The sequence below is a fragment of the Rhinopithecus bieti genome, unplaced genomic scaffold (genome assembly GCF_001698545.2).
Source record: "Rhinopithecus bieti isolate Rb0 unplaced genomic scaffold, ASM169854v2 scaffold_61570, whole genome shotgun sequence".
NCBI lineage: Eukaryota > Metazoa > Chordata > Mammalia > Primates > Cercopithecidae > Rhinopithecus > Rhinopithecus bieti.
Window position 1 is genome coordinate 6,720 of NW_016823413.1, and position 26,926 is coordinate 33,645.

The 26,926-nt window shown below is 37.6% G+C and overlaps 1 protein-coding gene across 3 annotated transcripts in view; it reads left to right on the plus strand.

Annotated features, from left to right (window-relative positions):
* Positions 1-21,931: 21,931 nt before the first annotated feature.
* Positions 21,932-26,926, plus strand: part of TINAG (tubulointerstitial nephritis antigen) — a 93,493-nt gene continuing 88,498 nt past the window's right edge. Inside the window, exons 1-2 of one of the 3 annotated variants that reach the window (XM_017861398.1) lie at positions 21,932-22,130; positions 22,760-23,068. In XM_017861398.1, coding sequence (XP_017716887.1) covers positions 22,768-23,068 — 301 coding nt within the window. In that variant the 5' untranslated portion in view covers positions 21,932-22,130; positions 22,760-22,767. Of the gene's footprint in view, positions 22,131-22,572; positions 23,069-26,926 lie in introns of those variants that run through there. The other 2 variants (XM_017861397.1, XM_017861399.1) reach the window with 2 other exon arrangements.

Consider the following 26,926-nt stretch of genomic DNA (forward strand, 5'->3'; position numbering starts at 1 on the left):
GACCAACACTAAATCCAAACATTTGCATCCCAAGTAAAACTAGAATGAATTGAACTTACAATGAACAAATCTCTCTCTCTCTCTCTCTCTCTCTCTCTCGCTCTCGTTTTAATTGGATTACATACAGAGTTAATAAATTTAAGGAAGAATGGGTAGGTGGCTCTGAACCAACGTGAACTAAAATTAAACTACATCTAGGTTTGTTCACCATAGAATTAGAAGGCTGAATTAGTGCCAGTGTGAGAGTTCAAGGTATCATGTTTTGTTGCATTACCAAAGTTTCAGAAAATAGGAGTAACAACTTTCCATCAGGAGAAGGGTTTGAGAGACTAGATTACTAATGTGGCAATGATGTCTGTGTTGAGGAGGAGGTTGGCCTTGGTGAACTCAAACTTTCTAATTGTGTGTGTGTATGTGTGTGTTTTTAATAAGAATATTAAACTATTCTCAGACCTGAACAACAATTGAACATGACTATATTATTAGGTCTGAGTACATCTGGAGGCTCTGAGCTATGTTTTGATAACTGACTTTAAACCCACAGCCGATGATATGAGGAAAGTCCTCTTTGACCACATGAAGGCCCATGGGTTCAAGAGGCCCCTTGCTTGCTAGCACTGGCCTCTATTTGGGGCCATACTGGCCTTGCCCTAAGCTCAGCCCTGACTCTCTGGACCTCATTTCCCAACACTTGACAGCTTCATCCTCTTCTGTCACAGTCTCTGCCCCTCCTTGGGCCTCAGTTTTCTCATCTATAAAATGAGGATTCCCCCAACCTCCCTACCAATGATCTTTCAGAAACCCTTTTGGCATTTACACTCTTAGATTCTCTGATTAATAAGTACCAACCAATATTAAACTAAGTAAAAACGACTGAGTGAGTTTGTTGACCCTGACCTGTAGGCCCAAGGAATTGTAGTCAGGACTTCACAGTTCACTGACAAACCATTCATTAACCAAAACCTTCAAGTCCTGATTTATATGATAGTATTTTCCTAGAAAATGGGCAATGGAATTTTTCAGCTGTGAAAAAAGTATGTTTTCCAGATTTCATCAATGCACACAGTTACCTATGTGATAAATCTTGTTTTTCCTCTACTGGTTTATGAGCTTTATTATCTGGAGCTTTCCCCTTTTGTTCTTTGTCCAGATACCATTAATATTTTCTTCATCTATATGATTTACTATGTTACTTACGTTTTATATTTTGCCGTCAAACTTCTTCTATGCTTGAGTTTTTTTTTTTTTTTTTTTTTTCATATTTTTTTTTTTTTATTTTTTCCCCTAAATCTTTTTCTTTTTTTGTTTTTTTTTTTTTTTTTTTTTTTCATATTCTAAAATGCTTTTCTGTGGTGAAAACAAAAGAGCCCAAGCTTTGGAATAAGACAGACTTAGATTTAAATACTCTTTTTGACTTATTAGAATTTATTTGGGGAAAATTATCTTTTAGAGCCTTTGTTTTCACATCTGAGAAATGGAGATATAATACCAACTTTACAGTGTTGCAGTGAGAATTAAATGAGATAGTAAGTGAAAAGAGCTCATGTAACATCATACACAATAAATATTAGTTTTCTGTTTCTTCCTTTATATTACTAAGAATAAGCCCCAAATGTGTCTTTATCCTTTATTTTTCTTTTGCCTTACTCATACTCAGCCAAACTGTGGGTCCAAGTGAAGGAAGGAGTATATCACATATATACCCATTCATGCTCAATTCAACTGGGTGTTTGAGATTGTGATTTAGAAATATGTTTTGTTTATTTTTTTATTTTTTTATTTTTTTTGCCTTCAAGACCTATGACATACTCAGTGTATGTTAAACAAAATTATAGCTATACTTTCTTTCTTCCCTGTTTGAGGTGAACATCTGATAATTTATCACATACTAACTTTTCTAGAAATTCCTCCAACTAGTCCACCTGCACACTGATTTACCATCTACATAGCCATTATGAGAGCTATGGTGTAGGCACACTTCTTATGCAGCCCACAGGCCACAGTGAAACTGTGCGGAAATGAAACCCCAGCTCAAAAATCTAGCCTGGTCAACATTTAATTGATCATGATGAGCACATAACTCAGGCTGAACCAATAAGCTTTTCCCCTAGAAATTTGATTTGATTTGAGATAATTAATTCCATCTCTCTAAATAGGTGGCTGGATATTGAATAGTCACAGAAGCTTTCATAGCTATCTTCCACAGCAGATATAGGTAAATGAGAGGTGTGATGTGCAATGAGAGAGACAAATGAGGGAAATGCATGGAGGGAAATAGAGATGAGACGGCCTAAACTGAATTCCTCCTGGCCTGAAGTCACTCATTCCATTAGTTCTAAAGGGTCACTTGCTTCCCTGCCTTCACACACCCTTCCAATAAATTTGCTCATTTTTGCTGAAAATAGTATGAGTTGGATTTTGCATATATAACTAAATGAAGCTTAACAGACTGATAGGATATTAAAGCTTACAGCATGCAAATCTGATTGGCCACTGTAGCACTTAGAGACAAAGAATTTCTTTGCAAAGCTTTTGTTGTGTCTGTTTCCTGCAGCATTTTTTACTCCTGACAAGCCTGTTCATGTTCTAATGATGTGTATACATGGGCTTTCCAGTTCACTTTTAGCTTGCTTAGACATATTGAAAAGTGTGATTCATTAGAGTAATTGGAACATTTTGTGGGAACTTCTGTGAATGCACAGTATAAGAAGAGTTTGGCTAGGAATAAAGTAGTGGATTCCAGATGGGGATCAAGTATTCAACTCTTAGGATCAATTTAAACAATCTCAGTGTGACAATCATAACTCTTTGGTCACATTAGACAATTAGTATATATAGTAGAAATAGTGTTTCAAGGCAACAACCAAAAGATTACTCAGCTATTTAGAAAGTTGGAAGTACTGTCCATAGGTAAAAACATGAATTCTAGATGAAACTCTCTTAAGTTTAAATCATGATTCCGACACTTAGCAACTGTGTGACTTTGGGCAAGTTATTTAAACTCACTGTGTCTCAGTTGTAAACCTGTTAAAAGGGAACAAAATTAGTGGAAACCTTGTAAGATGCTGTGAAGGTTAAATGACGTAGTACATATAAAGCAAGTTGTCTGGCTTGGAGTAATAGCTCGATAAAAGTTAGCAGTTATTTTTATTATTTAGCTGTTTAACCTTAGCCCAATTAAAAAATTATTGTGTGTGTCAATCCCTAATTGAAATCAATATCCTGAAATTATGCATAATTCTAAAATCTCATTCTTTTACTTACACATTTTTGCACGCTAGTTAGTATTACATTTTTAATTACGTGCAGAAATTTTTATATATGACAAAGACAAGTCATAGAAGAAAATAATTTTATTTCATATTTTTTGTAATTTAAAGTTTAATGAAAGAGCTGGAACAATCCTTAAAGAAGATGAAAAATAATCAATAAATATCAAAAAAGCAATTAGAATATATACCACATATCAGATCAATACCAAAATAATAGTATATTTGAGGATCTAGCCTATTTTTCTTCTAGTAAATATACAAATGTATGGATTACTGGTGAACACATAGAAGAAAGGTGTCTCAGGAAATAAATTTTTGTTGAAACTAAAAGTGAGTAGAGGTATGAGTTAAAAGAGATGAACCAGATGGAGCTCTTTAGTAAAGGAGAAGAATCTTAATAGATCTGGTGTAGGAGGTAAAGATGTCTTGAGTGTCTTTCAACAAATAATGTTTGAGCTCTTTTGATGTGCTATGCACTATATTCGTCACTGAGTTTGCAAAGATAAATAAAAATGCTTATTACTGACAAAAAACCCACTCTAGAGCAGCGGATACGTGAATAGCTACAATGAGAAATGAAGGACAATTCTTTGCAAATATTAAACTCACATGTTGTCACGACCTTCCTAAGTGTGTTTTCTTGCAGCCTTCTCCTAAGCTGAGCCACCAGGGTTTTTTTTTTTTTTTCCCACAAGAAGGAGAAGAAAGATACTGCTCAGAAAAGAGGTCACTAATTTGTCTTAAATATTAAAGCTGACTTTTTTGACCTGTTTGGGGAGTCAGTAACTCTAAAATAGGTCATGAGACAGGAAATAACTTTCTAAATTACTTTGTCCTTCCTTAGAACACCAAGAGCTAAGTAAAAGGCTGGATTGAAGAGGTAGTGCCAGGGCTAGGGAATTCTCAGAATATAAGGAAAGAGCATGGAAAACCAGCAACTGCAGTCTTGAGTTTGGTGACAGGAGAGAAAGATGTAATGTAGGAGATGAAGACTCCTGGAAGAATCTTAGCCTTTGGTTTGCTGCCACACCCAAACGGACTCCCTTATGGGTGGATGAGGGAGCAGCAGAAGGAAGCCAGGTAGCCCTCTAGACTCCCAAGGTCAACATTCAGAATTCAGGTGACCCGAAGTTTCTTAGGTCAATCAGTGGTGTCAATGAGCTTGGAGAGTAAGAAGAGGCCTGTGTCCAGAAAGATGGGGCTAAGCATTCTGGGCTTTGAGCCTCAGCCAAATAACTGGGGTCATAGATTTTAATCATGTGTCCATCATATCACCCTAAATGAATTTTCATTGCATATCTGAGAATATTCATGATTCCACTACACAGAAAGTTCTAATGTGGTTTGACAAGAAGAATGAATTTCTCTGAGTCTGAGTAGGGATGAGGGAGAGAGGATATACATGCAGTGCCTAATATGGGATTGATGAGAGGGCTTCTTTGTGGATGTCATGTTTAAACCCAGTCCTAAAGGATAAGTAGGAATGACCTAAATGAAGTTAGGAAGGTGGAATTGGCCTTCCAGGCCTCAGATACCATGCATGCAAATGTCTGGACAGGAACAAACACACAAACATGATTAGATGGTGTATTTCAAATGGCTGTAGCACGGAGAGGGAGGTACCCCTTGGGTTCCCCAGCAAACAGACTCTAGGACAGAGATTTCAGTGAAGAAGATTATCTGGAAGTTCTTCCAAGGACAACACTCATCAGGGAGTAAAGAAGACAGGGTTGGACAGTGGGAGAAGTTGGCCTGGGATGCAGTTACAATAGAGATCTCAGAAAACCCTATAGTGAGTTCTGGAGCTGGGATGGCCTTTCACATTTATCCCAAATTGAGGTGAGAAGAAGTCCTTTTTATCCTCCACTGACTTTGGATAAAAGTCCAAGATGAAGTAATCATGGGTGCGACAGTTTCTTTTTGTTGATGGTACTTCTCAGAAAAGGGTTTCAGCTATAAGCCATCAGCCACTAGCAACATCTGGTGGCTGGCGACATGTAGACCTGACTAGGATGGGAGTCTGGGTGGCACAGCACACCACCCACTACAATGTATACATTTGCAATAGATGAAGTTAGAGAAGGAAGACTATAACAGGGAATAAAAGGTCTTATAAATCACAGTTACAGGTTTTGACATTTTTTTTTTTTTTAAAAGCAAAGGGGAGTTCCTGAAGGGTTTTAAGAAGGAGGTTAAATCAGCATGATCGTGTTTGTACTTTTAAGAGATCGCTATCGCTGATGTGTAGATAATTGATTCTAGGGAAAGAAGGGAGACCCGGTAAAAGTTGTTGCAATCATCAAAGAGAGACATGATGACAGTATGAATTTAAGTGAAGGTGGGAATGAAGAAAGATGAACTAATTAAGAAGATGTGGTAAAAGCGGAATTAATGGTATCCACTTATCAATGGTATTTTCTTGGATGTGGATTGATAAGAAAGACGGATACAAATCACAGATTGTGAACCAGGAATCTGAAATAGGAAACTTGGCCAAATACAATGCTGTGTAGTTTTTGTTTCCTAGTCTTTCTTTCTGGCACATGGAAAAACGATACTTGGCAACACCCTGGCAGTTGGGAGAAACCACTCAGTGGAAGTGGAAGTGACACATGTTACTTCTGGGAAGAAGCGATGGAAATTTCTATACCATTCTTCAGTCTTTTTCTTCTTCTTTGGCAAGAAGCAGGGAGACCATGTGTTCAGATTGTAGAGTCACAGAATCAAAACGGCTGGGAACCCTGAGTAACCCCATGGAGCACAGCTGCTTTGAATTGTTGCTCAGTCAAGAGAAGACCTTGTATGAGCTAGAAATAAACTTTATATGTTATGCTTTTGAGATTTTAGAGTTATTTGTTCCTGCAGAATAAAGTTAGCCTATTCCAAGAAATGCTGAAACATAGAAGGAATTTGTGTGCATGTCGTGTGTGTGTGTGTGTGTGTGTGTGTGTGTGTGTGTGGACAAAGAAGAAGGGGACTGGAAAGGGCAAAATGTGAATTCAGTTTCAGAAATGTTGAATTTAAGATAACTGAAAAATATTTAAGTGGACATGTCCAGTATGTAGTTAAAAATATGTGTGAAGAATTCTAAGCAAAATCTAGACTAGAGCCAAAAATTTTAAAAAATATCATAGTCCATAAGTGAAGCCATGTGAGGGATGATTCTAAACACTCAGATGTAAAAAGATCTGGGAATATTTGTTTTCCTGGTAATGGTTTATTTTATTTATTTACTTTTTAAGAAAGCAATGGAATTCCAGGAAGCTTTGCCCTTTGCTTTAAAAATTGCATTTACTATGAAAGTGAACCTAAATATCACCATACATTATAAAGCCACTTTCTTTTTCCCCCCACCTCCTGAGATTGTGAGGCATCACGGTTCCCTACCCGAAAAGTAGAGGAGCCAAGTTCAACCTCGTAGAAGAGCAGAGAAGCCAAACAAATACTAAAAATCTGCACCCAGCTTCTGTCTCCCTTAAAGTGATCTCTCAAACTCAAATTAAGAGTTGTTTTCAAAAGTCAATCTAAAGGGGCTTTTTGGTTACACAAATGTAAAATAAATAGTACATTATTGTATGAATCTGAATGTTGTTACTTTGGAAACAGAAGATGAAAAAGGTATTTGGTAATGGAAATTTTATGAGATTGAATCAGACTTCATATTCTGTTGTTTTGGGGGGGGTAAAATATGACAGAATATAATATGAATTCAACTTGCAGTGTGCTTGAGCTGTTTCCTATTCTTGTTCAAATAAATGTGTGTGTTACTGCTTAACAGTTAGTTGTTAGATGCCTAAACTAAGACTCTGTGTTCAGCAGCACGAGGTTTGCACCATGGTGAAAGAGATGCAGAAATAAGGAAATATGTTGTGCTTGGCTCAAACTAATGTGGTCTAGACTGTGGATGTCCTTCATACGAATAACCTAAATGTGAGAAAATATACTCAACCAGTATACTTATTATAATTTCACCCATAAACTGAATCAAAGAAAGATTAAATAACCTCTAAAAAAAGTACATCAAAAGATAAGGCTAATGCCAGAACCCACATTCAATTTTCGGATTCCAAATCCCAAACTCTCTCTTCTTGACCACACTGTTTTAAATGAGATCATTTCAGACGTGTTATTTACATCCCTCTGTATTGTGTAAGGAATGCACTTTGCACCGCATCCCTATTTTTTTGGTCCTTGGAACTCTGAAACATTTCAGAAAAGGTATTAGTCTTCATTCTCCCTTTGTTTGCTTGTGAGAGTGGAAACACTTCTCCTTTCTCTCTTCTGGTGTTCACTAGGGCAGTTGCTCAAAATGACTCAGATTTTCTAGTCAGCTATGGTTCCTGCCTCATGGAGGGGAGGAAGGGACATGCCATCTCTGTAATAACATGCCCAAAGGTGCCTGCTTCTGGTGAGAAAAAAGAGGCCCTGTCCTTGTCCAGACCATCATGCTTTCCTCAACCCAGGTGCATCCGTCTCATGTAGTGTATTCCATCTCATTTTCCTTATTCTGTTCTGATTGAACATCAACATTTTTTAATGGGTTGTTATCATCATCTCTGTGAGCACATGGGATGAAAATACCCTGAGGATTCCCACTCATGAATACAAATGATTTTTTATTCTACAAAAGAAAGAAATATGATTACTGAATATTAATAGCCCTCTGGGAATTAGAATTTAAGATTACACAAGATCTGTTTAATGCACTTATTATCCAAAGGTGAATGATAGGAAAGGGAGGGGCAAATCAAGGAAATAATTTGAAGAGTAAACTAATATATATTGAGTGCCTATTGTGTATCTGGTATGGAAGCTTTTCAACTCATATATTTTCAATTTATGAAGTCTCACTATTTGAGTAAAATTAGATGGCAATTAAAAGTGCTCACCACCAATAAATGGGTTACTAATAATGTTAGGTCATTCTAGTCATTGTGTTTCTTGAGTTATAGGAAGCTGTTCTCCATGTGTTAGTTTCAGGATAGTTAAGGTGATTTAACACAAATGACCTTAAAACTGACACATGGAGAGCAGCTTCTTCCTATGACTCAAGAAACACCTCCTATGACTCCGTGCTTGATAAGTACAAAATAAGTGCCAGGAAGAAAAGGCATGGTGGTATGAAAATAGTGATAATTTTATAAGTTAAAAGTGATGAGGAAATGAATAGCTATTGTACAAGTGTATGAGATAACTCATTTTTCAATAAGAATAAATCCAAATGACATATCACAAATCATGAAATAATACATGAAGGCCCTATGTCTGTACTATTGAAACTAATAGGGAAGAGATGAGGAAAAAGTGACTGGAATAATGAAATTTTTGAGTAACTGCAATAGTTGCTTTTCAACCTATTTCATCTTGTTCTATACAAATGAAATCACAGATTCTTAAGATGAGATACAGAGAAGAGTTGAATTTTTATTTTTTTACAATTTTACTTCTAGGTGATTCTAATCTTCAGCCAGCATGAAAAACACTAGATTAGGAGTACTGGAGTGAGATTATGAGTTTAGCAATAAAAGGGTTTTTAAGCATCGAGAGTGTGCTAATGACACACATGTGGATGATTTCCCCAAGTTAGTGATGATTCCACAGGTTCAAAGCCCCTTCAAATTCTCACATTAAAACCAGTAACAAGGCAATAAATGCTGTTATCATATGTCCATGAGTTCCCTTTCACTTGTGTAGAGATCATTGAGAAAGTGTCTGATCTTATTTACACATTTGTTCTTCTTTATTCTGTTAATGTGGTGAATTACATTGATTTTCTTTTATATTTTTAAAGTTCATTTTAGGTTCAGGGGGTACATGCACAGGTTTGTTATATAAATTGCATGTAATTGGGATTTGGTGTACAGATTATTTCATCACCCAGGTGATAAGCATAGTCCCTGATGAGTAGTTTTTCGATCTTCACCCTCCTCCCTTCTTCCGCCCTCAAGCCGACCCTGGTGTCTGTTGTTCCCTACTTTGTGTCCTATGCACTCAATGTTTAGCTCCCACTTATAAGTGAGAACAGGTGGTGTTTGGTTTTCTGTTCCTATGTTTTTTGAATTTGCTGAGGATTATTTTATGTACAATTGTGTGATCAATTTTAGAGTATGTGCCACGTGCACATGAGAAGAATGTACATTCTCTTGTTTTGGGGTGTAGAGTTCTGTGGACACCTATTAGGTCTATTTGGTCAAGTGTCGAGTTCAAGTTATGGATATCTGTTAGTTTCCTGCCTCAATCATCTGCCTAATACTGTCAGTAGGGTATTAAAGTCTTCCCACTATCATTGTATAGTTATCTAAGTCTCTTCATAGGTCTCTAAGAACTTGTGTTATGAATGTGAGTGCTTCTGTGTTAGGTGTGTACATATTTAGGATAGTTAGGTCTTCTTGTTGAATGGAGTCCTTTACCATTATGTAATGTCCTTCCTTTTTTTTTTTTTTTGATTTTGTTGGTTTAAAATAAGAAACTCTGCTTTTAAAGATTAAAATAACCATCTCTGCTTTTTATCTGTTTTACATTTTCTTGGTAGATTTTTCTCCATCCCTTCACTTTGAGCCTATGGGTGTCAGTGTATATGAGAGAGGCTGTTGAAGACAACATACCCATGGGTCTTGTTTCTCTATCCAACTCGCCACTCTGTGCTTTTTAATTGGTGCATTTAGCCCATTTACATTGAAAGTTAGTATTAATATATGTGGATTTGATCCTATTGTCATGTTGTTAGCTGGTTATTTTGCAGATTTGTTTTGGAGGTTGTTTTATAGTGTCACTGGTCTCTGCACTTCAGTATGTTTTTGTAGTGGCTGGTAATAGTATTTCCTTTCTATATTTAGCACTCCCTTCAAGACTGCTTGTAAGGTAGGTATGGAGGTAACAAATTTCCTTAGCATTTGCTTGTCTGAAATATTTCTGCTTAGTTTATGAAGCTTAGTTTGCCCGGATATGACATTATTGGTTGGGACTTCTTTCCTTTAAGAATGTTGAATATAGGCCCACAATCTCTTCTGGCTTTTAGATTATGACTGAAAGGTCCACTGTTAGCCTGATGGGGTTCCCTTTGTAGGTGACCTGCCCCTTCTCCCTAGATGCCTTTAAAATTTTTTCTCTCATTTCAGGTTTGAAGAATCTGATGACTATGTGTCTTGAAGATGGTCTTCTTATGTAGTATTTCACAGGGGTTCTCTGCATTTCCTGAATTTGAATGTTGGCCTCTCTATCAACGTTGGGAAAATTTTCATGAATGAAATCCTGAAATATGTTTTCCAAGCTGTCTAGTTTATCTCCCTGTCTTTCAGGTATGCCAGTGAGTCATAGATTTAGTATCTTTACATAGTCCCATATTTCTGGAAGGTTTTGTTCATTCTTCTTTATTGTTTTTTCATTATTTTTATCTGACAGTTATTTTAGAGAATTGACCTTCAAGCTCTGAGATTCCTTCTTCAGCATGGTTGATTCTACCGTTAATACTCACAATTATATTCTGAAATTCTTGAAGTGAGTTTTTCAACTCTATCAGGTCAGTTTGGTTCTTTACAAAAATGGCCATGTTATCTTTCAACTCTATATCGTTTTATTATATTGCTTAGAATCCTTGGATTGTGTTTTGACTTTCTCCTGAATCTTGATCTTCCTTCTTACCCACATTCTGAATTCTATTTCTGTCATTTCAATGATTTTGGCCTGGTTAAGAACTATTGCTAGGGAATTAGTTCTGGGGAACTTGTTTTGAGATAAGGAGACACTCTGGCTTTTTAAGTTTCCGGAGTTCATGTGATTTTTTTTCTCATCTTTGTGGGCTGATGTTCTTTCAGCCTTTGAAGTTGCTATCCTTTGGGTGGGTTTATCAATGTTTTTATCTTATTTGATTTCCTTGGGGATTTGCTTGTGGTATTAAGTGGGTTCAGTCAAGTGGCTTGATTTCTAGAAGATGTTAGGGGGAAAAGGTTCAGATCAGCACTCTTGGACTGCATACCCTAACTCTGGGGGACTTGTATTGGGCCTGTGGCTTTGTTCTCAAGGTCCCTTGAGTTTAGGAACCTGCTGTGCTAGAGGGGCCAAAGTGTTCCTCAACCATTGACCATAATCCTCTGATGGGTAGTGCCAGGTGAAGTGCTTCATTGGGTGGTAGCAATAGGATCCATGCTCTTTCACACATACCAGCAGCAGCAGCAGCAGCGATGTGGTGGGCAGCTCGCTCACCTGCTAGGGCAGGGCCTAGCTGGTTCAGAAGTCACCATCCTCCATGCTGGTGTTCATGGAGGCATCAGCGGCAGCATAGGAAGGCAGGGCTGCTGGCATCCATGTGTGCATTTGCACCCGCAGCAGTGTTGGTGCAAAGCGTGGATCATTAGTGGCCTCCATGCCTGCGTTCACCCCAGTGGTGGTGGTGGTGGTACAGAGTTGAGGGGCTGGGCTGTTGCTGTCCGTGTGCATGTCTGCACTGGTGGCAATGGTGGTGCAGGGCAGGGGTGGGCCACTGGTCTTTGCGTGTGTGCATGCATTGATGCTGGTAATGACAGCAAGGCTGGGAGAGAGCAAGGTGTGCTCATGGTGGCAATAATGGCATTGCAAGGTGAGCATGCCCATGCATCCTGGTAGGGAAGGGGAGGTGAGATCCTCCCACACCCATGTGTGCTGACAAATTGCTGTGGGGGGTGACTGTGGGCAAGTGTGTGCTGGCAAAGCAGCACAGGGGAGGCTTCAGTTGGGGGAGGCTGCCAGTGGGCTGGTGCACATAGATGGGGGCCATTGTGCTGGAACTCTTCAAGGTCAGGTATGGTCTGCCAGCACAAGAGCTATGATGTGGTGTGCCTCTGGGAGGCACCCTGATTGGGCATTTGAGGCTGCACTGTAAGTAGGCTCAGCCAGGCTAGGATCCCAGGAGGGGCCAGCAGACAGTAGGGCCTCAGGTTAGACTGGTTGCCATCTCATGGGCAAGATCACCCTGCTCTGTTCAGGTCCAAAAGTTCCACTAAGACTGAAGTCTGCATGGTGAGCCTTGGGGGAAGGACATCCTTGAACATTCTCCCTGTAGATGTTCCCATACCAAACCTTCTGGGCTTTGCACAGGCTGGAGTCCTGCCCTTACCACCATTCTAAACAGCTCTATCTGGCAGCTCAAGAGTCTATGGAGGGTGTGGGGGTCTCTCGCTGCCAGGATTCCAGAAGTCCATGGTGAGAGTGGGTCCTTCCTTGCCTTTCCAACTCATTCTTTCCCCAGGAGTCACTGGGGGCCAGGAATGAGTCTCAGAGCGTGGTAGCCCCATGCAGGTTCCCAGTTCTCTCCCTTTTAAGCCTGGCATCTGTGTCCACCCCCCCATCAATTCTCAAGGTCTCCCCTCCAAAGATCTGCTCAGAGTGCACCAGTCTCCCATCCCTCAGTGGCAGATGTTCCTCTTGGCTGCGTGTAGTCAGCCATTTTGCCTGGCACATCTTTGTGTGTAGATAAAACAGTCATGTTTTGCAAAAGATTCCTTATTCCTAATTGAACATATATCAGCAAAGAGGAGAAGCTTATGGTTGGTTTTAAGTCCTTTTAGGGTAAATGCTTCTAGAGGTCACATGCCAAAACATGTGACACAAAAACCTTCCAAGTCCCTTCAGACTTTGAAGCTCATTATTTTAAAATCAACCTTTGGGAAAATATTCCTTTGCAAGTAAAGGAGCTTCTGCATGATTCCAGTACTTTCTCATCCATTATGTTATTTAATCCTCAAAGCAACTATCTAAGTTTGGTATTATACCTACAATTTTGCTATTTGAGTTAACCAAACCAATATGAAAATAACTAACTTGACCAATGTCACATGGCTAGGAAGGGATTTCAATCTGATTTGATTTGAATCCAAAGCTAAGGATCATTCCATTATACCACGATGTCTGTCATAAGACAAATACACAAGGATGGTTGCAATTTTCAAATAGTTTATGAGAGAAATTATTTTTTAAAACCAAACTTATAATAGAGCCCATAAAGTTCTAAAATTAAAATAAAACTCCTATTGAAGACTTACAAGGGCATTTAGACTATTCAACCATCTTACTGACAAAGTCATGCTTCAGTCCTGGCTGATGATGGGTAATGTCATTCATTTCCATGGCTTTTACCATCAGCTATGTGTTGATGACTTCCAAATCTAAACTATAGCAATGACAGAAGTCAGTTTTTCATTAGACATATCCATCTGAGCAACCCACTAGAATATCAAACCTAATAGGTTTCAAACTGAGCTCATCTGTGCCTTAAACTGCTTCTCCTAAGCTAAAGTTACTATGTAGTCATTCAAGAAAGAAAAATGAAACTCACCCTAGGCAACTCTTATTCCCTTATCTCCATAGCCAATTTGACATTATGGAAGTATGACCCACTTAATATTTTTCTTATTTAACTTTCTATTCCAGAACCACTTCTCAAGGACAAGTTATCATCATCTTTTGCCTAGACTATTGCAGAGTTTTCTGACTCATCTCTTAGCCTTCGATCTCACTATCATCCAATGTGTCTTTTATTCTGGTAACATAATGATCCACTGAAAAATGCTGTTCTGACCATATCCCTGTCTCGTTATGAATCTGAAATAACTTTCTATTTCAAGTATTCTTTGGTTGCAAAAAGCAGACTCAAACTCTGGTCAATTTAAACCAAAAGAAAAAAAGGAACTTGTTAGAAGAATACTAGTACTCATAGAAATTAAGGAAAAGTTGAATGATCAAGGATCTTGGTCTATAACTCATGATCAGTTTTGGAAGTGCTGGTGTCTGAATGACCCAGCTCCTTCTGCTTTGTATACTAGTCACTCCACTGAAGATTCAAATGGTCAGGAAAGAGTGATTGGCTTAGCTTATGTCATGTGCAGACACTTCTGGGAAGTGATAAAGGTAAGGACTGATTACTGATGGTCTCACCAGAACTTTGGCAAAGTGGGAGAAGAACAGATCCCCAAAGAAAGCCATGTGCTGTTATTTAAAGAAAAAGGGAGAGCAAAAACACATGACTCACATTTTTTTCCATTTTTAGAGTAAAGTCTATATACTTTATACTATATCCTTGTCATTCAAGGCCCAAAATGATCTGGTCCCTCCCACCTTTTCAAATATGCTACATGTTATATTCTGTTTCTTGTCTAGAAATTCTGTCTCCTTTACATGGCAAATATCCTACTTACTCTTTAAGATTCAACTGAAATGTCATTTCTTTAGTGTTGTATTGCCTAATGCTACCAGGAAGCACTGCCTACTCTTCTTTGTGCCCTTGTTTGCCCTCTACATAGGCCAGTAATAACACTTGTCAAGGCTCAATGCAACGATTTTTTTTTGTAAGTTGGCATCTCTGGCCGTACTGGCTTGGTCTTTAAGAATTAGAATCAGGTTTCATTAATCATTATATTCCCAGAATATAGCATAGGGCGTGAAATACATTTGGAGTTCAACACATGCTTTTTGAATAAAAGAATGAGTAAATGAAATAAACTTCTTTCCTGAAAACATTATACTACTAGAAGCATGTTAAGAGAATGACATAGCAGGTGTATGTCTTATTTTCAAGTGCCTCTTGTGAAATAAAGCACTAATTAAAAATTGTTATTAGCTCTAGAAGTAATGTTTTTCTATTTCCTGTAATGTTTCCTGTTTAAGCATATTAAAATTAGACTTTTGATGTGAAAATAAATATTCTTACTTATATGCACAGATTTTTTCCCCATAACAACTTTTTTTTCTGTTAGCTTTTTCTCCATTTTAGTCTGTTGCTAGTTTCTTTGCCTTCATGCATTTTCCTTCATTTTTTATTTGTTACTTTTTGGTTTCTTTGGGGTTTTGTCACTAGCAAGTTTGAATGGTTCCTCCTCTGTCTACATTGAGGCAAAGAATTGGCAACATAATCTCTGTGGGAGGCCCTTGAACCAGAGTGGAGATTGATCAGGTGGGCAGTGAAATGAGGTTTTTATCAGGGTCTCTCTTTCTCTTCCTTCCAGGCTTAAATGGATGCATCATCTTGGCCCATTAGAAGTTTTCTTTGGTGCTTGATGGTCTAAACCAAATGTCCTCTCCAGGCTGTCTTAATTTGCAAATGCACACTACATAAATCACCATACTGTGCAGTTCTGTGTTGGGAAATAAAAAGTGGAAAAAGATGTTGAAATTGCTATTGCAAAAAAAGTCAAAACAAGACGAAAGTAGAACCCAAAGTACCTGTTTAGTTATAATGAGAGGTTAGAAGGCCTTGAGCAAAATTGCAAAAAGCCTGGACCTAGGCCCAGCATCCTGAACTATTGTCAATTGGGAGCTATTGCAAGATCCTCTTTTCCATTTCATGAGTCTGTTAAGTTCTTCATTTTATTTTCAATTTTCTCAGCCATGTATAATTAGAGATCAAATTTGCATTAACTACTAAACTTCCAGAGAAGAGTGGAGTTTCACTTGAGTGCATAACACACAACCAATCAGTGAAAAGCTCCACAATCTTTACCTAGACCTTACCTTTGCTCCCCACTTCCCTTCCCATACTCCCTCTACCTGACTAATACCTGGATTTGAAAAGGTTCTGGAAAATTTATTCTTGTCATGGGCTAAGACCAGACTTCAGACAAAAGGCCAGGGTAAATTTGTAGACAGAAATAAATGCAGGAGGGGGCAGGGAAATGCTCACTGAGCTTGCTGTCAAGCACATCATTACTGGTTGTTTGACACTGCTTAGTCACTTGAGCCAGCCCTTCATCTGCAAAACCTAAAATAGGAATAGTATTCATACTGTTTGCCATCACAGACTGTTGCAACGATCACATGAGATTATATACACACACTAATATATAATGTGTATTGTGTATAATATAGGCATTTTTATGTCTACATATAGATGTATATTGCAACTGTAATGTGCATAAACTTCCAGTCTCCCACAGCAGCTTAATTCAAAGATAAATGCATCCTATAGTCAGAGACTGTTTTTATGTCTTATTAAAATTATTTATTCTAAAATTTGAATTAACTCAGTTGAATAGAAATAAGAAGGTAGCTTCAAATAATTAATGGATGGCCCCATGTATGAGGAATGAGCACTTGGTGTTCAGCAAGCATTTTCCCTACTCTTTTTTTGCCCACCAAGTCTCACTGCTTCATGAAACCATCCTAGATCTCTTGTGACATTGAAGAGATCAAGCCTTGACCTTTATAAGTGAGTTAATATTACTTAATCTATCTTACCAAGTAACACTTGCTACCGAATAAAATTTTGGCACACTCCATAATTTAAAGTAATAAATTTCTTGTGATGGAAATTAAGCCAATCCAATGAATTGCTTTTAAAAAGCCTATCTTCATGTTCTCTCTGTGTCTCTGTCTCTGTCTCTGTCTCTGTTTCTCTCTCTCTCTCTCTCTGTCTCTCTCTCTCTCTCTCACACACACGCACACACACACCACTTTGCTCTACATTGAAAAGGGACTGTACTATGTCCCCAAAAAACACAGATCAGAGAGAGTGGTTTGGCAGAACATAGTATTTCCTCTTTAAGGTTTACATTTTACATATTTAAACATACCTGAAAACTGCCAATTATAAGCATGACTGCAATTTCCAATTTTCAGTCCATTTTTGCAGCATCTAGCTAAGATCTTATGTCAGGAAGGTAATTTGATAAGCTGCATTCTTCCCAACGTAAAATCAGGAGGCTGCTGATCTCCTCCATTCTTTCTTGTGCAATGGAGGTAGTAAAAGTAATCATAAGAGAGACTGCAGCACTTTTCTTCTCCCCTAAAATGTACCTCACCCAAGGAGAATGATCAAATTGGAGGAGGTTGTGGCATGATGGACTCTAATATTTTCAGTCAGGTATGTATTGCACACAAAATTTTTGAGGGAGCAGCCCCAGTATATATGTATTGCCATCATTAGTTAATATCTCAAAGCAACCACTTATTGGAGGCCCATCTTATGAACCTTTATATAAATCAGAATAGCAAATAAGTTTGATAATTTTAGCTTTTATCTGATGTCTTGTTAATTAAACACAATTTTTTTTGATATATCTAAATCGGCATTTATCAACAATGATATTACTGCCATTTTGGGCCATATGATTCTTTGTTATGGGTTCTGTCCTGTGTATTCTAGAATGTTTAGCAGCATTCCTATCCTCTACCCATTTGCCTCCAGTGGCATCTCTCCAGTCTGAACAATGAAACTGTCTCCAGACATGCTAACCTTCTCTTAAGGTGTGAACTCAACTCCTTGTTGAAAACCACTGGTTTAAAGCAGTACATTATTTGTAGAATTTGTGTCAGATTTGTCACTTTCAATGTGAAGTTTCTTTGCAGAAATTTTTAAAAGCTTTTGTCAATTTAGAGTGGGTGAATGAGTTAAAGCAAGATACTATAATCAGTAGATATACCTACCAGACACTGGTAAACTGCAGTATTTAATCATATAAATAAACTGGCGAGGGTACAATTGTCAATCCCTCTCACTATAGAACTCCTATTCTTATCTCAAAACATGGGTTATGTAGATGCGGATAGCAGAGATTGCTCAACCAAGGATGGGGGATTGGCATGTTTATATGCCAGATCCTTTAGGTATTATTCAAAGGTTGCTTCTGAAAGCTCGGGGACATTAGTCAAGGCAACATTTTTTTTGATATGACCCCAGAAACAGGCAACCAAAGTAAAAATAGGCAAGTGGGATTATATAAACTAAAAAGCTTCTGCAACAGCAAAGAAAACAATCAACAGTGTGACAAGACAACCAATGGATTGTGCAAACGTATTTACAAACCACACATCTGATAAAGGGTTCAAATCCAAAATATATCAGGAACTCAAAACAATTTAATAGCATGAAAACAGTCCCATTAAAAAATAGGCAAAGGGCCTGAATCAACATTTCTCAAAACAAGACACTCAAATGGCCAACAGATACATGCAAAAGTGTTCAGTATCACTAATCATCTGGATAATGCAAATTAAAAACACAATGAGATATCACCTCACATGTATTAGAATGGTTATTATCAAAGAAACAAAAGATAACAAGCTTTGGCAAGAAAGTGGAGAAAAGAGGATGCTTACACATTATTAGTAGGAATGTAAAGTGGTTCAGCCATTATGGAAAACAGTATGGAAGTTCCTCAAAAAGTTAAAAATAGAACTAACATATGATCTAGCAGTTCTACTAATTACTATATTTACAAACGATATGAAATCAATATATTGAAGAGATATTTGCACTCCCATGTTCATTGCAGTAGTATAGCCAAAATGTGGAATTGACTTAAGTGTTTGCTGGTGAATGAATGGATAAAGAAAATGTGGTATATATACAACATTTAGCCTTAAAAAGAAGGAAATATTTTCATTGGTGACAACATGAATGAACCTGAAGAACATGATGTAAAATAAAAGAAACCAGACACATAAGACAAACACTAAATGATCTCGTTTATATGTGGAATCTATAAAAGTTGAATTTTTTTTAGTATAAGAAGAGAGTACAATGGAGGTTACCAGAGGCTGGGTGATAAGGGAATTGGGGAAATGTCAATCAAGGGATGCAAAATTTCAGTTAGGAGGAGTAAGTTTCAGAGCTCCATTGTAAATTACGGTGACCATAGATAATAATAATATATAGTTGGTGTTCTGTATCTGTGGGTTTTGCATCGATGGATTCAACCAATCTCAAATTGAAAATATTTTTAAGAGCTACAAAAGAGAGCAATACAACAGTAAAAAATTTATACACATTAAAAAATATAGTGTAACAATTATTTATGTAACGTTTACATTGTAATAGGTATTGTAAGTAATTTAGAGATGATTTAAATTATACAAGAGGATATACAGTAGGTTATATGCAGATACTTTGCTATTTAACATAAGAGACTTGAGTGTCTGCAGATTTGGGTATCTGCAGGGGGGTCCTGGAACCAATCCTCCATGGATACCCAGAGACAACTGTATACTTGAAAAAGATAAGTATGTGTCCTACTGTATATTTTAATTAGCTTGATTCAGTCTTTTCACAATGTATACATACATACAAGTCATCAAATTGTATGCCACAGATTATACAATTTTAATTTTCAATTAAAAATAAAATAAAGTTTGATTCTGGGTTGGGGGAGGGTTTTAATTCCTCAACACATCTAGCGTGTTATTCTGGGAGTAGGGGAGGGAGAAGGAGGAGTGGGCTTTGGCCAATAAATACTTCATATAGCTGTAGTTCTAACTAGCTTGTACTAAAGCAGTAAGAATGGTGAGAATATGAGTGGGGTGACAATGGTGTCTGCTATTATCCTACTAATGGACTGAAGGAACTGGCTGGGAGGGAGGTTGATGATGTATGGGACCTAAGAGGTAAGGGAAGGAAGAGATAAATGGTGTCAGACTGAAAATCATAGATGGAAGAATTATCTGGGAACCCTGATACCTTATCTTCAGAGTCTGGAAGGAAGAAAGGAAGATGGCTGCAAATGTAGACAGGTTTATGGTTTTTATGACAGGAAAGTGTGGGATTAACATTTGCTCTTTTTGTTTTCTTGGCAACCTGTGGGAAAGGGTCAGCTCTAGGAAATGAGAGAATAAGTTAGGCGGGCAAAGAGATTTGTAGTAGTCACTAAGGGAAAGAAGAGACAAATTAAAGAAATATAAGCAGCATGTAAGAGCTCTGCTAAGGTAAATAACCCAAAATTTATGGTGTCACCAATTTTATGGTCTAGTAGATCATCTCCAGGAGCCCTCAGTAGAGAAGGTAGAGGGGAAAAATGCAAATTGCAGAATTAATTTATTTATTGAATAAATATTTATTGAGCATCTACTATGTGTTAGACACTGTCTTAGGAGCTTGAGATAAAACCATGACAGAATAGACAAAATTATCTGATCTTGTAGACCTTACATTTTGGAGGGGAAATGCAGAAAATAAAGCCAATGAATAAAATTATAGTATAATGTGATAAGTACGGAGAAAGGGATAGAGGATGTTGAGGCGGAAGAGGGTTTGTCATTTTGTATAGAGTGTGTGGGAAAGACCTCCCTGAGAGGTCGAAAGAGATACAGCTATTCTGTTATCTGGGAAAGCATGATTCAGACAGAGGAAGCAGCAAGTGCAAAGGCACTGAGACAGAAGTGTCCATGGTATGTTTGAGGAATGGGCAAGAAATCCAGTGTGAAGACAGGATCAATGTGTGCAAGGTATAAATGATATAAACTAAGTTCAGAGAGATAAAGTTGGAGGTCCACCTTGAATATGATCTTGTGGCCCATAGCTTTTAAACAGATTCATGTTGGAAGTTTGAGGGAATATGAGGTGTGAGGACTGGAAACAGGAGTGTTGAGAATGTCAGTGAAAGTAAATTTCAAATGATCATTGAGAAGGGCAGGAAATGAATCCAAGAGTGGGCAGGTATATTGGTAGCATTGTGAAGAATGGGAAGAGAATCAGGAGAGAATGAAAGCATAGAAAGCAAGGGAGGAAGAGTTTCTAGGTAGTGGGTATGCTTATTAATGAAAATTAACATTTATTTAGCATGTGTGATGTGCTAAGTACTTTGTGTTGTTATCGCATTTAAATTTCCCACCCATCTGATGTGGTAATAAATATTATTATCCAAATGTGCAGATGAGCAAATTGCAGTGTAGAGTAAACCACATACCCAAAGACATGCTGCTAGTCAGTGGCAGAACTAGCATTTGAATTCCATCAGTCTAACTTTTATGCTGCCTTCCTCTCTTTTCCCTGCAGTTTTGCTGAGGTATAATAGACAAATAAAGATTGTATATATTTAAAGTGAACTACTTGATGTTTTGATATGTGTATACATTGTAAAATAATCACCCCAATCAAGCTCATGGACATATCCATCACCTCACATAGTTTCAATTTTCTTCTTTCTCTCTCTCTTTTCCCTCCCTCCTTCTCTCTTTCATCCTTTTTGTTCCTTCTTTTTTTTTTTTTGGTGAGCACACTTAACATCTACTATCTTTGAATGCTGCATAAGACACCTGTATGACAAGGATAAACACAGACCCATGGGGGAGTGGCTGGTAGGAGGTCATTGGTGAAAGCAGGTGGGAATGGAGGCAGTACTTTGCAGTAATTTAGTGACTCAGTAGATGGCAAGGAAGTGGAGGCAGCAGGTGTTGGATTGAAGAGACAGGGTCATTATGGATAGTGACATCAAGATAATGTAGAATTTTTTTTTTTTTTTTTTTTTTTTTTTTTTTTTTTTAAGAAAGAGAGACTCAATTGGTTTAAAGCCTGAGAGGAAGGTGCCAGAAGAAAACGACACAATGAAGACAAAAGTGTGAGTTAAATAAAATATAGAGCAAGGTCAAGGAGCAAGTTTGTAGGGTTGGAGTTATGAAATAGCCTGGGAAAGGAATACCCCATTTCACAGACAAATAACTGAAGACCAGAGAAGTAAATGGTGAACCCAAGGTTATAGAACCAATTAAACAGTAGCTCAGGGACCAGAGTCTGGGTTTTCTGATTGCCAAGACAGATGCTTTCCACTAGTCCACCCAGCAACTCTTGCTGAATCATCCTCTACTGGTTACTTATCCCCAATCCAAAGGAAGTTATTGTAGTTAATGAATAAATACAGTGTAGCCAAAAACCAGTGTAAATACACAGCTCTATAAAAACACTAATGACACCTTGTCCTTCCAGTTTCCTTCACAACACCCTCCCCGCATGGCTCATTCACACTGAATACTGACTTTTCTTGAGTATAAGCTTCCTTCAAGATACTGAAGGTTCCCAGTATTTACGCTAAGCAGGGACTCAGGTGGAGAGAACTAAGGTCACCCTCAGGGAATTTCTTGCTGAATTAGGTTCCACTAAGCCTTGAAATCAAAATGCTTCTGGTAGGTAAATAGGGTGCAGATGGGAAATCAAACCAGTGTGTGACTGGGCATGATTTAGAACAACTGTTATTGATGTGACAGATCCTAGCAGGCAACCTCATGACAGCCTGCATTTTCATTGCAATGCAAGCAGATAAAATGAATAATTGGATTTTTGACTTTTGAATTTCCTGCACCTTGCCAGTGTTTATTTTAGCCATAATCTGGGTCATGTATATTCTAAGGAGGCTTTTGATTTAAGAGCCTAGATTTTTTGAGAGGCATGCAATATTCAATGTGTCTCTATGCATAAGATTTTATGTAGATATTTTGATTATGCAAAATTTCTACATTATATGAAATACAAGTTTTTTTAACTTTGGGGGACTAACAATAGTTTATTTCTAACATACATTATCCTGGTCAAACATTGAAATTCTTGATTAATGTTTAACTACAAGTATACTCATTTCAAGTAAAGGATCAGTTTCAGGGTTCAGGCTGAAGTGTCTTGATGACAAGAATTCAGGTTCCAAGGAGAAGCCCATAAGGCTAAGGGTACTAGATATAACGGAAAGTGGAAGCTATACCTGACTTCCAGAGAATGTGGACTGGATATAAGATCTTAATCTTCTCTTATCTTACTACAGAAATCTGGATGGAGAAGCAGTATTTACCTCAAAGAGAAGTGGACCTAGAAGTTTATTTCACTAGGAATCACACCGTTTTTCAAGGTACTCGATTCAAAAGAGCCATTTTCCAAGGGCAATACTGTAGAAATTTTGGCTGTTGTGAAGACAGAGATGATGGCTGTGTCACTGAGTTCTATGAGGCGAATGCATTGTGCTACTGCGATAAATTCTGTGACAGAGAAAATTCTGATTGCTGTCCTGACTACAAGTCCTTTTGCCATGAAGAGAAAGAATGGCCTCCTCACACACAGCCTTGGTATCTAGAAGGTAGGCTTTGGGAATATGTTTCGACATTATCCTCTTTCATAACAACAAGATCTGACAAACTTTCTCTCTTTTTTTTTCTTCTTTCAATGAAATAAAAATGATTATTGCAATTGAGAAAATACATTTCTTTGGATTGTTAAAGTGCTTTGGTTTGGATGTGGGGTTCCTGTGTAATACAAGCACCTTCAGGAAAGTTCTGATTTGACAGTCCTGAGTGCTGATCAGAATCCTGACCAGTGAGTTTTGAACACTCACTCAACTTATATAAGGATTACTTAAAACTCTTCTCTCTCTCTCCTTTGTATTGACATCAGCTTTCTCAAGACTTTTTGTGTGTAACCTCTTAGAAAGCCTCAAGAAAGTCACAAGATTTACTATCTTGTGATAGTAAGTACAAAGTCACAAATCTACTATCTGTAGATTTTAGTTGTTATTTCAAGGGGCTAATGGATGCACGAGCATTAGAAACTGTGGTATTAGTAATGCTATTAAAACCAGGACAAAATAAAATAAAGTCAGTCACTCGCTCTGCCTAAGTCATACCAAATATATTCTTCATGTGTATTTTTGTTTTGCTTCATTTGTTTTCCAGTCTGGGACTTTTAAAATTATTAAAAGAAAGGAGGAATTCACATAGAGTAGTTGAAAAGTCTAAGTTTAAATGGATAAATACAACATAAGGAGGATGATGGTATTCATTATATTTATCTAATTGGAGAATGACTATAGATTTTGAGCATTTGATACAATCAAACTCTGCAACAAAAACAAAACAAAATTCTACAACTACACTTAGATGAGGCTTTATTTTTCTGTCTCTCATTGTATGAAATCTCCTCAGCAGAACTTCAGGGTTAATCAGGCTTCTCCGTCACACTACTGTAAATGGGTGATGGTGACTAGAAATCCCAGTTAGAAGACATTTTAGGGTAAACTAGGGGCTTGGAATCCTTATTTCAAAACCCAGACGTCATTTAAAAAGTCAGAGCAAGACTCTGTTAAAAAAAAAAAAAAAATCAGATGCCGTAGCCTTCATTCTCAATAATGCCATCTTGCTTGTAAAATTGAGGAAATGTCTCTTTATGTGTTTACATATGTATTATTTTAAATTTTCCACATAATGATTATTTATCCTTAGTCTTTACATTTTACCTATAAACAGCTTTCCCTTCTTCCCTCCCTCCATCCTTCTCTCCCTTTCTTTTATCCTTCCTTTTTTTCTCTTTTGTGTGTGTGTGTGTATGTGTGTGTGTGTGTGAGAGAGAGAGACAGACAGAGAGAGAGAGAGAGAGAGACAGAGAGAGAGAGAGAGAGGGAGAGAGAGAAACAGAGTCTTGCTCTGTCACCCAGACTGGAGTGCAGTGGCAGGATCATGTCTCACTGTAGCCTCGAGCTCCTGAGCTCAAACAATCCTCCTCCCTCAGCCTCCTGAGTAGCTAGGACTACAGATGTGTGCCACCACACCCAGCTAATTTCTTTTCTTTTCTTTTTTGTAAAGATGGGTTCTTGCTATGTTTCCTAGGCTCGTCTTAAAACTCCTGGCCTCAAGCTATCCTCCCACCTTGACCTCCCAAAGTGCTAGGATTACAGGAATGAACCACTGCGCCCAGACTTTCCTTCCTTTCTTCCTTCCTGTCTCAGTTCCTCCTTCCTTTCCTTTCCTTTCCTTTCCTTTCCTTTCCTCTTTTCTTTTTGTTCTTTCTCCTTTCTTTCTTTCTTTCTTTCTTTCTTTCTTTCTTTCTTTCTTTCTTTCTTTCTTTCTTTCTTTCTTTCTTTCTTTCTTTCTTTCTCTCTCTCTCTCTCTCCCTTCCTTCCTTCCTTCCTTCCTTCCTTCCTTCCTTCCTTCCTTCCTTCCTTCCTTCCTTCCTTCCTTCCTCCCTTCCTTCCCTTTCTTTTCTCTCTCTCTCTTTCTCTTTCTTTCATTTCTCCCCCTCTCCTTCTCCCTCTCTCTTTCCTTTCTTTTCCTTTCCTTTCCTTTAATTTTTATGAGCCATTCCCATCTTTCTCCAATGGTAACCTCCTTTAAAAAAAAGTTTGTGTACCCTTTTACAGCAGGTAGTCTTGTTTTGTGTGTTTGAATTATTAATTTATATAGACCATATTATGCTACAGACCTCATTCTCTTTCTTGACTTTCTCAGACAGCAGCATGTTTTAAGACTGTCTCCATGTCTCCACAGACTACTAGGACTAGTCTGTGGCTTCTGACTGATGCTTAATTCTCTGTGATGTCCCTTCATCTCATCTAACTCCCTGTTCCCTCCATGGTGGGTGGACACCTAGGTTGTCGACAGCTCTTTGCTATCATAAAGAAGTCCATGATGGACAGCCTCATGCATGCCTTCTTATCGACTTGCATGATACAACAAGACTTGAATTGCTGGGTCCCAGGTATGCAGGTAATCTGCCAGATGGCTCTCAGAAGTAGCTGCATTAGTTTATGGTCCCCTAGTACTATATGGGGACACACCTCTAACAATTAATATTATGCAGAGAAGTAACCTTTATTTATATAATCAGTAAAACATGATTTCTCATTGTCATTTTAATTTGTATTTCTCTAATTTCTAGTAGGTTTGAGCTTCTCTTTATAGGCTCATTAATGTTTGTCTTTCTTCTTTCTGTGACTTACATTTTCCTGTCCACAACCTTGTAATACAACTTAATATCCGGTACAGCAAGTGAGCTTATTCACCACCCCCTTTTTTGAAGATGACTTAGGTCACATAGACATTAATCTTCCATAAACAGTTTTTGAATAAGTTTTTCTAGTTCCTCAAAAAACTTCAGCTAGAATTTTGAGTAGAATTGCATAAAATTTATAGATGTATCTGAAGATAGTTGAACTCTGTAACGTGTTGACATCTCATCAAAGAGTATAGGATATTTCTCCACTTACTCTGATTTTTAAAAATACCCTCAAATAGATTTAACACTTTACTCTATAGTGGCCTTATAATACTCTTTGTTTATTCACGGATATTTTAAGATTTATTTTGTATTGCTTTTTTTTTTTTTTTTTTTGACAGGGTCTTGCTCTGTCATCCAGGCTGCAGTACAGTGGTGCCATCATGGCTCAATGCAGCCTCGACCTTCCCTGGGCTCAAGTGATTCTCTCGCTTTATGCTTCCAAGTAGCTGGGACTACAAGTGCCTACCACCATGCCTCGCTATTTTTTTTTTTTTTTTTTTTTTGCATTCTTAATAGAGATGGGGTTTCTCCATGTTTCCCAGGCTGTTTCAAACTCCAGAGCTCAAACATTGTATTGCATATTTTAAAAATATATTTTATAGTTGGTTGACTGTTGTTATGAATAAATGCTATTTATTCATGAGAGCTCATATCCTATGTGGCAATTTTTTCTCAGTTCTGTTATTAGAAACAAAAATGTATTTATCACAGTAAAGATGTCTACACCGAAACTCCAAAGTAAACATCATACATAATGGAGAAATGTAGATATGTTCCCTTTAAGACTAGTAATAAAACATGGATTTCTACCGTTTTTGCTACATTTAACAGGGAGATATTTGTTATGCTTTAAGAGAAAAAAATGAAGTAAAACAATCTGAAGATAAAAAGTAAAACTTTTATTATTTGTAGATAATGTGGTAATCTACATAGAAAAAATAAAACCAACAGAAAATAGCATTAATATGAGTTAGAAATATTTAAAACCAGGATTTTTTATTAAAAAATCCAGATGTTTAGCTACTCCTGAAAAATTGAAAAATCTGACATTCTGGGTCCAGGGTCTTGCATGAGGTTGTCACTAGTTAGAGAGATGAGTGGTGGATGCCACTTTTGGTAACATGTGTATTTTCCATTTTCCCACATACCTTACCCCTTACTATTTTCT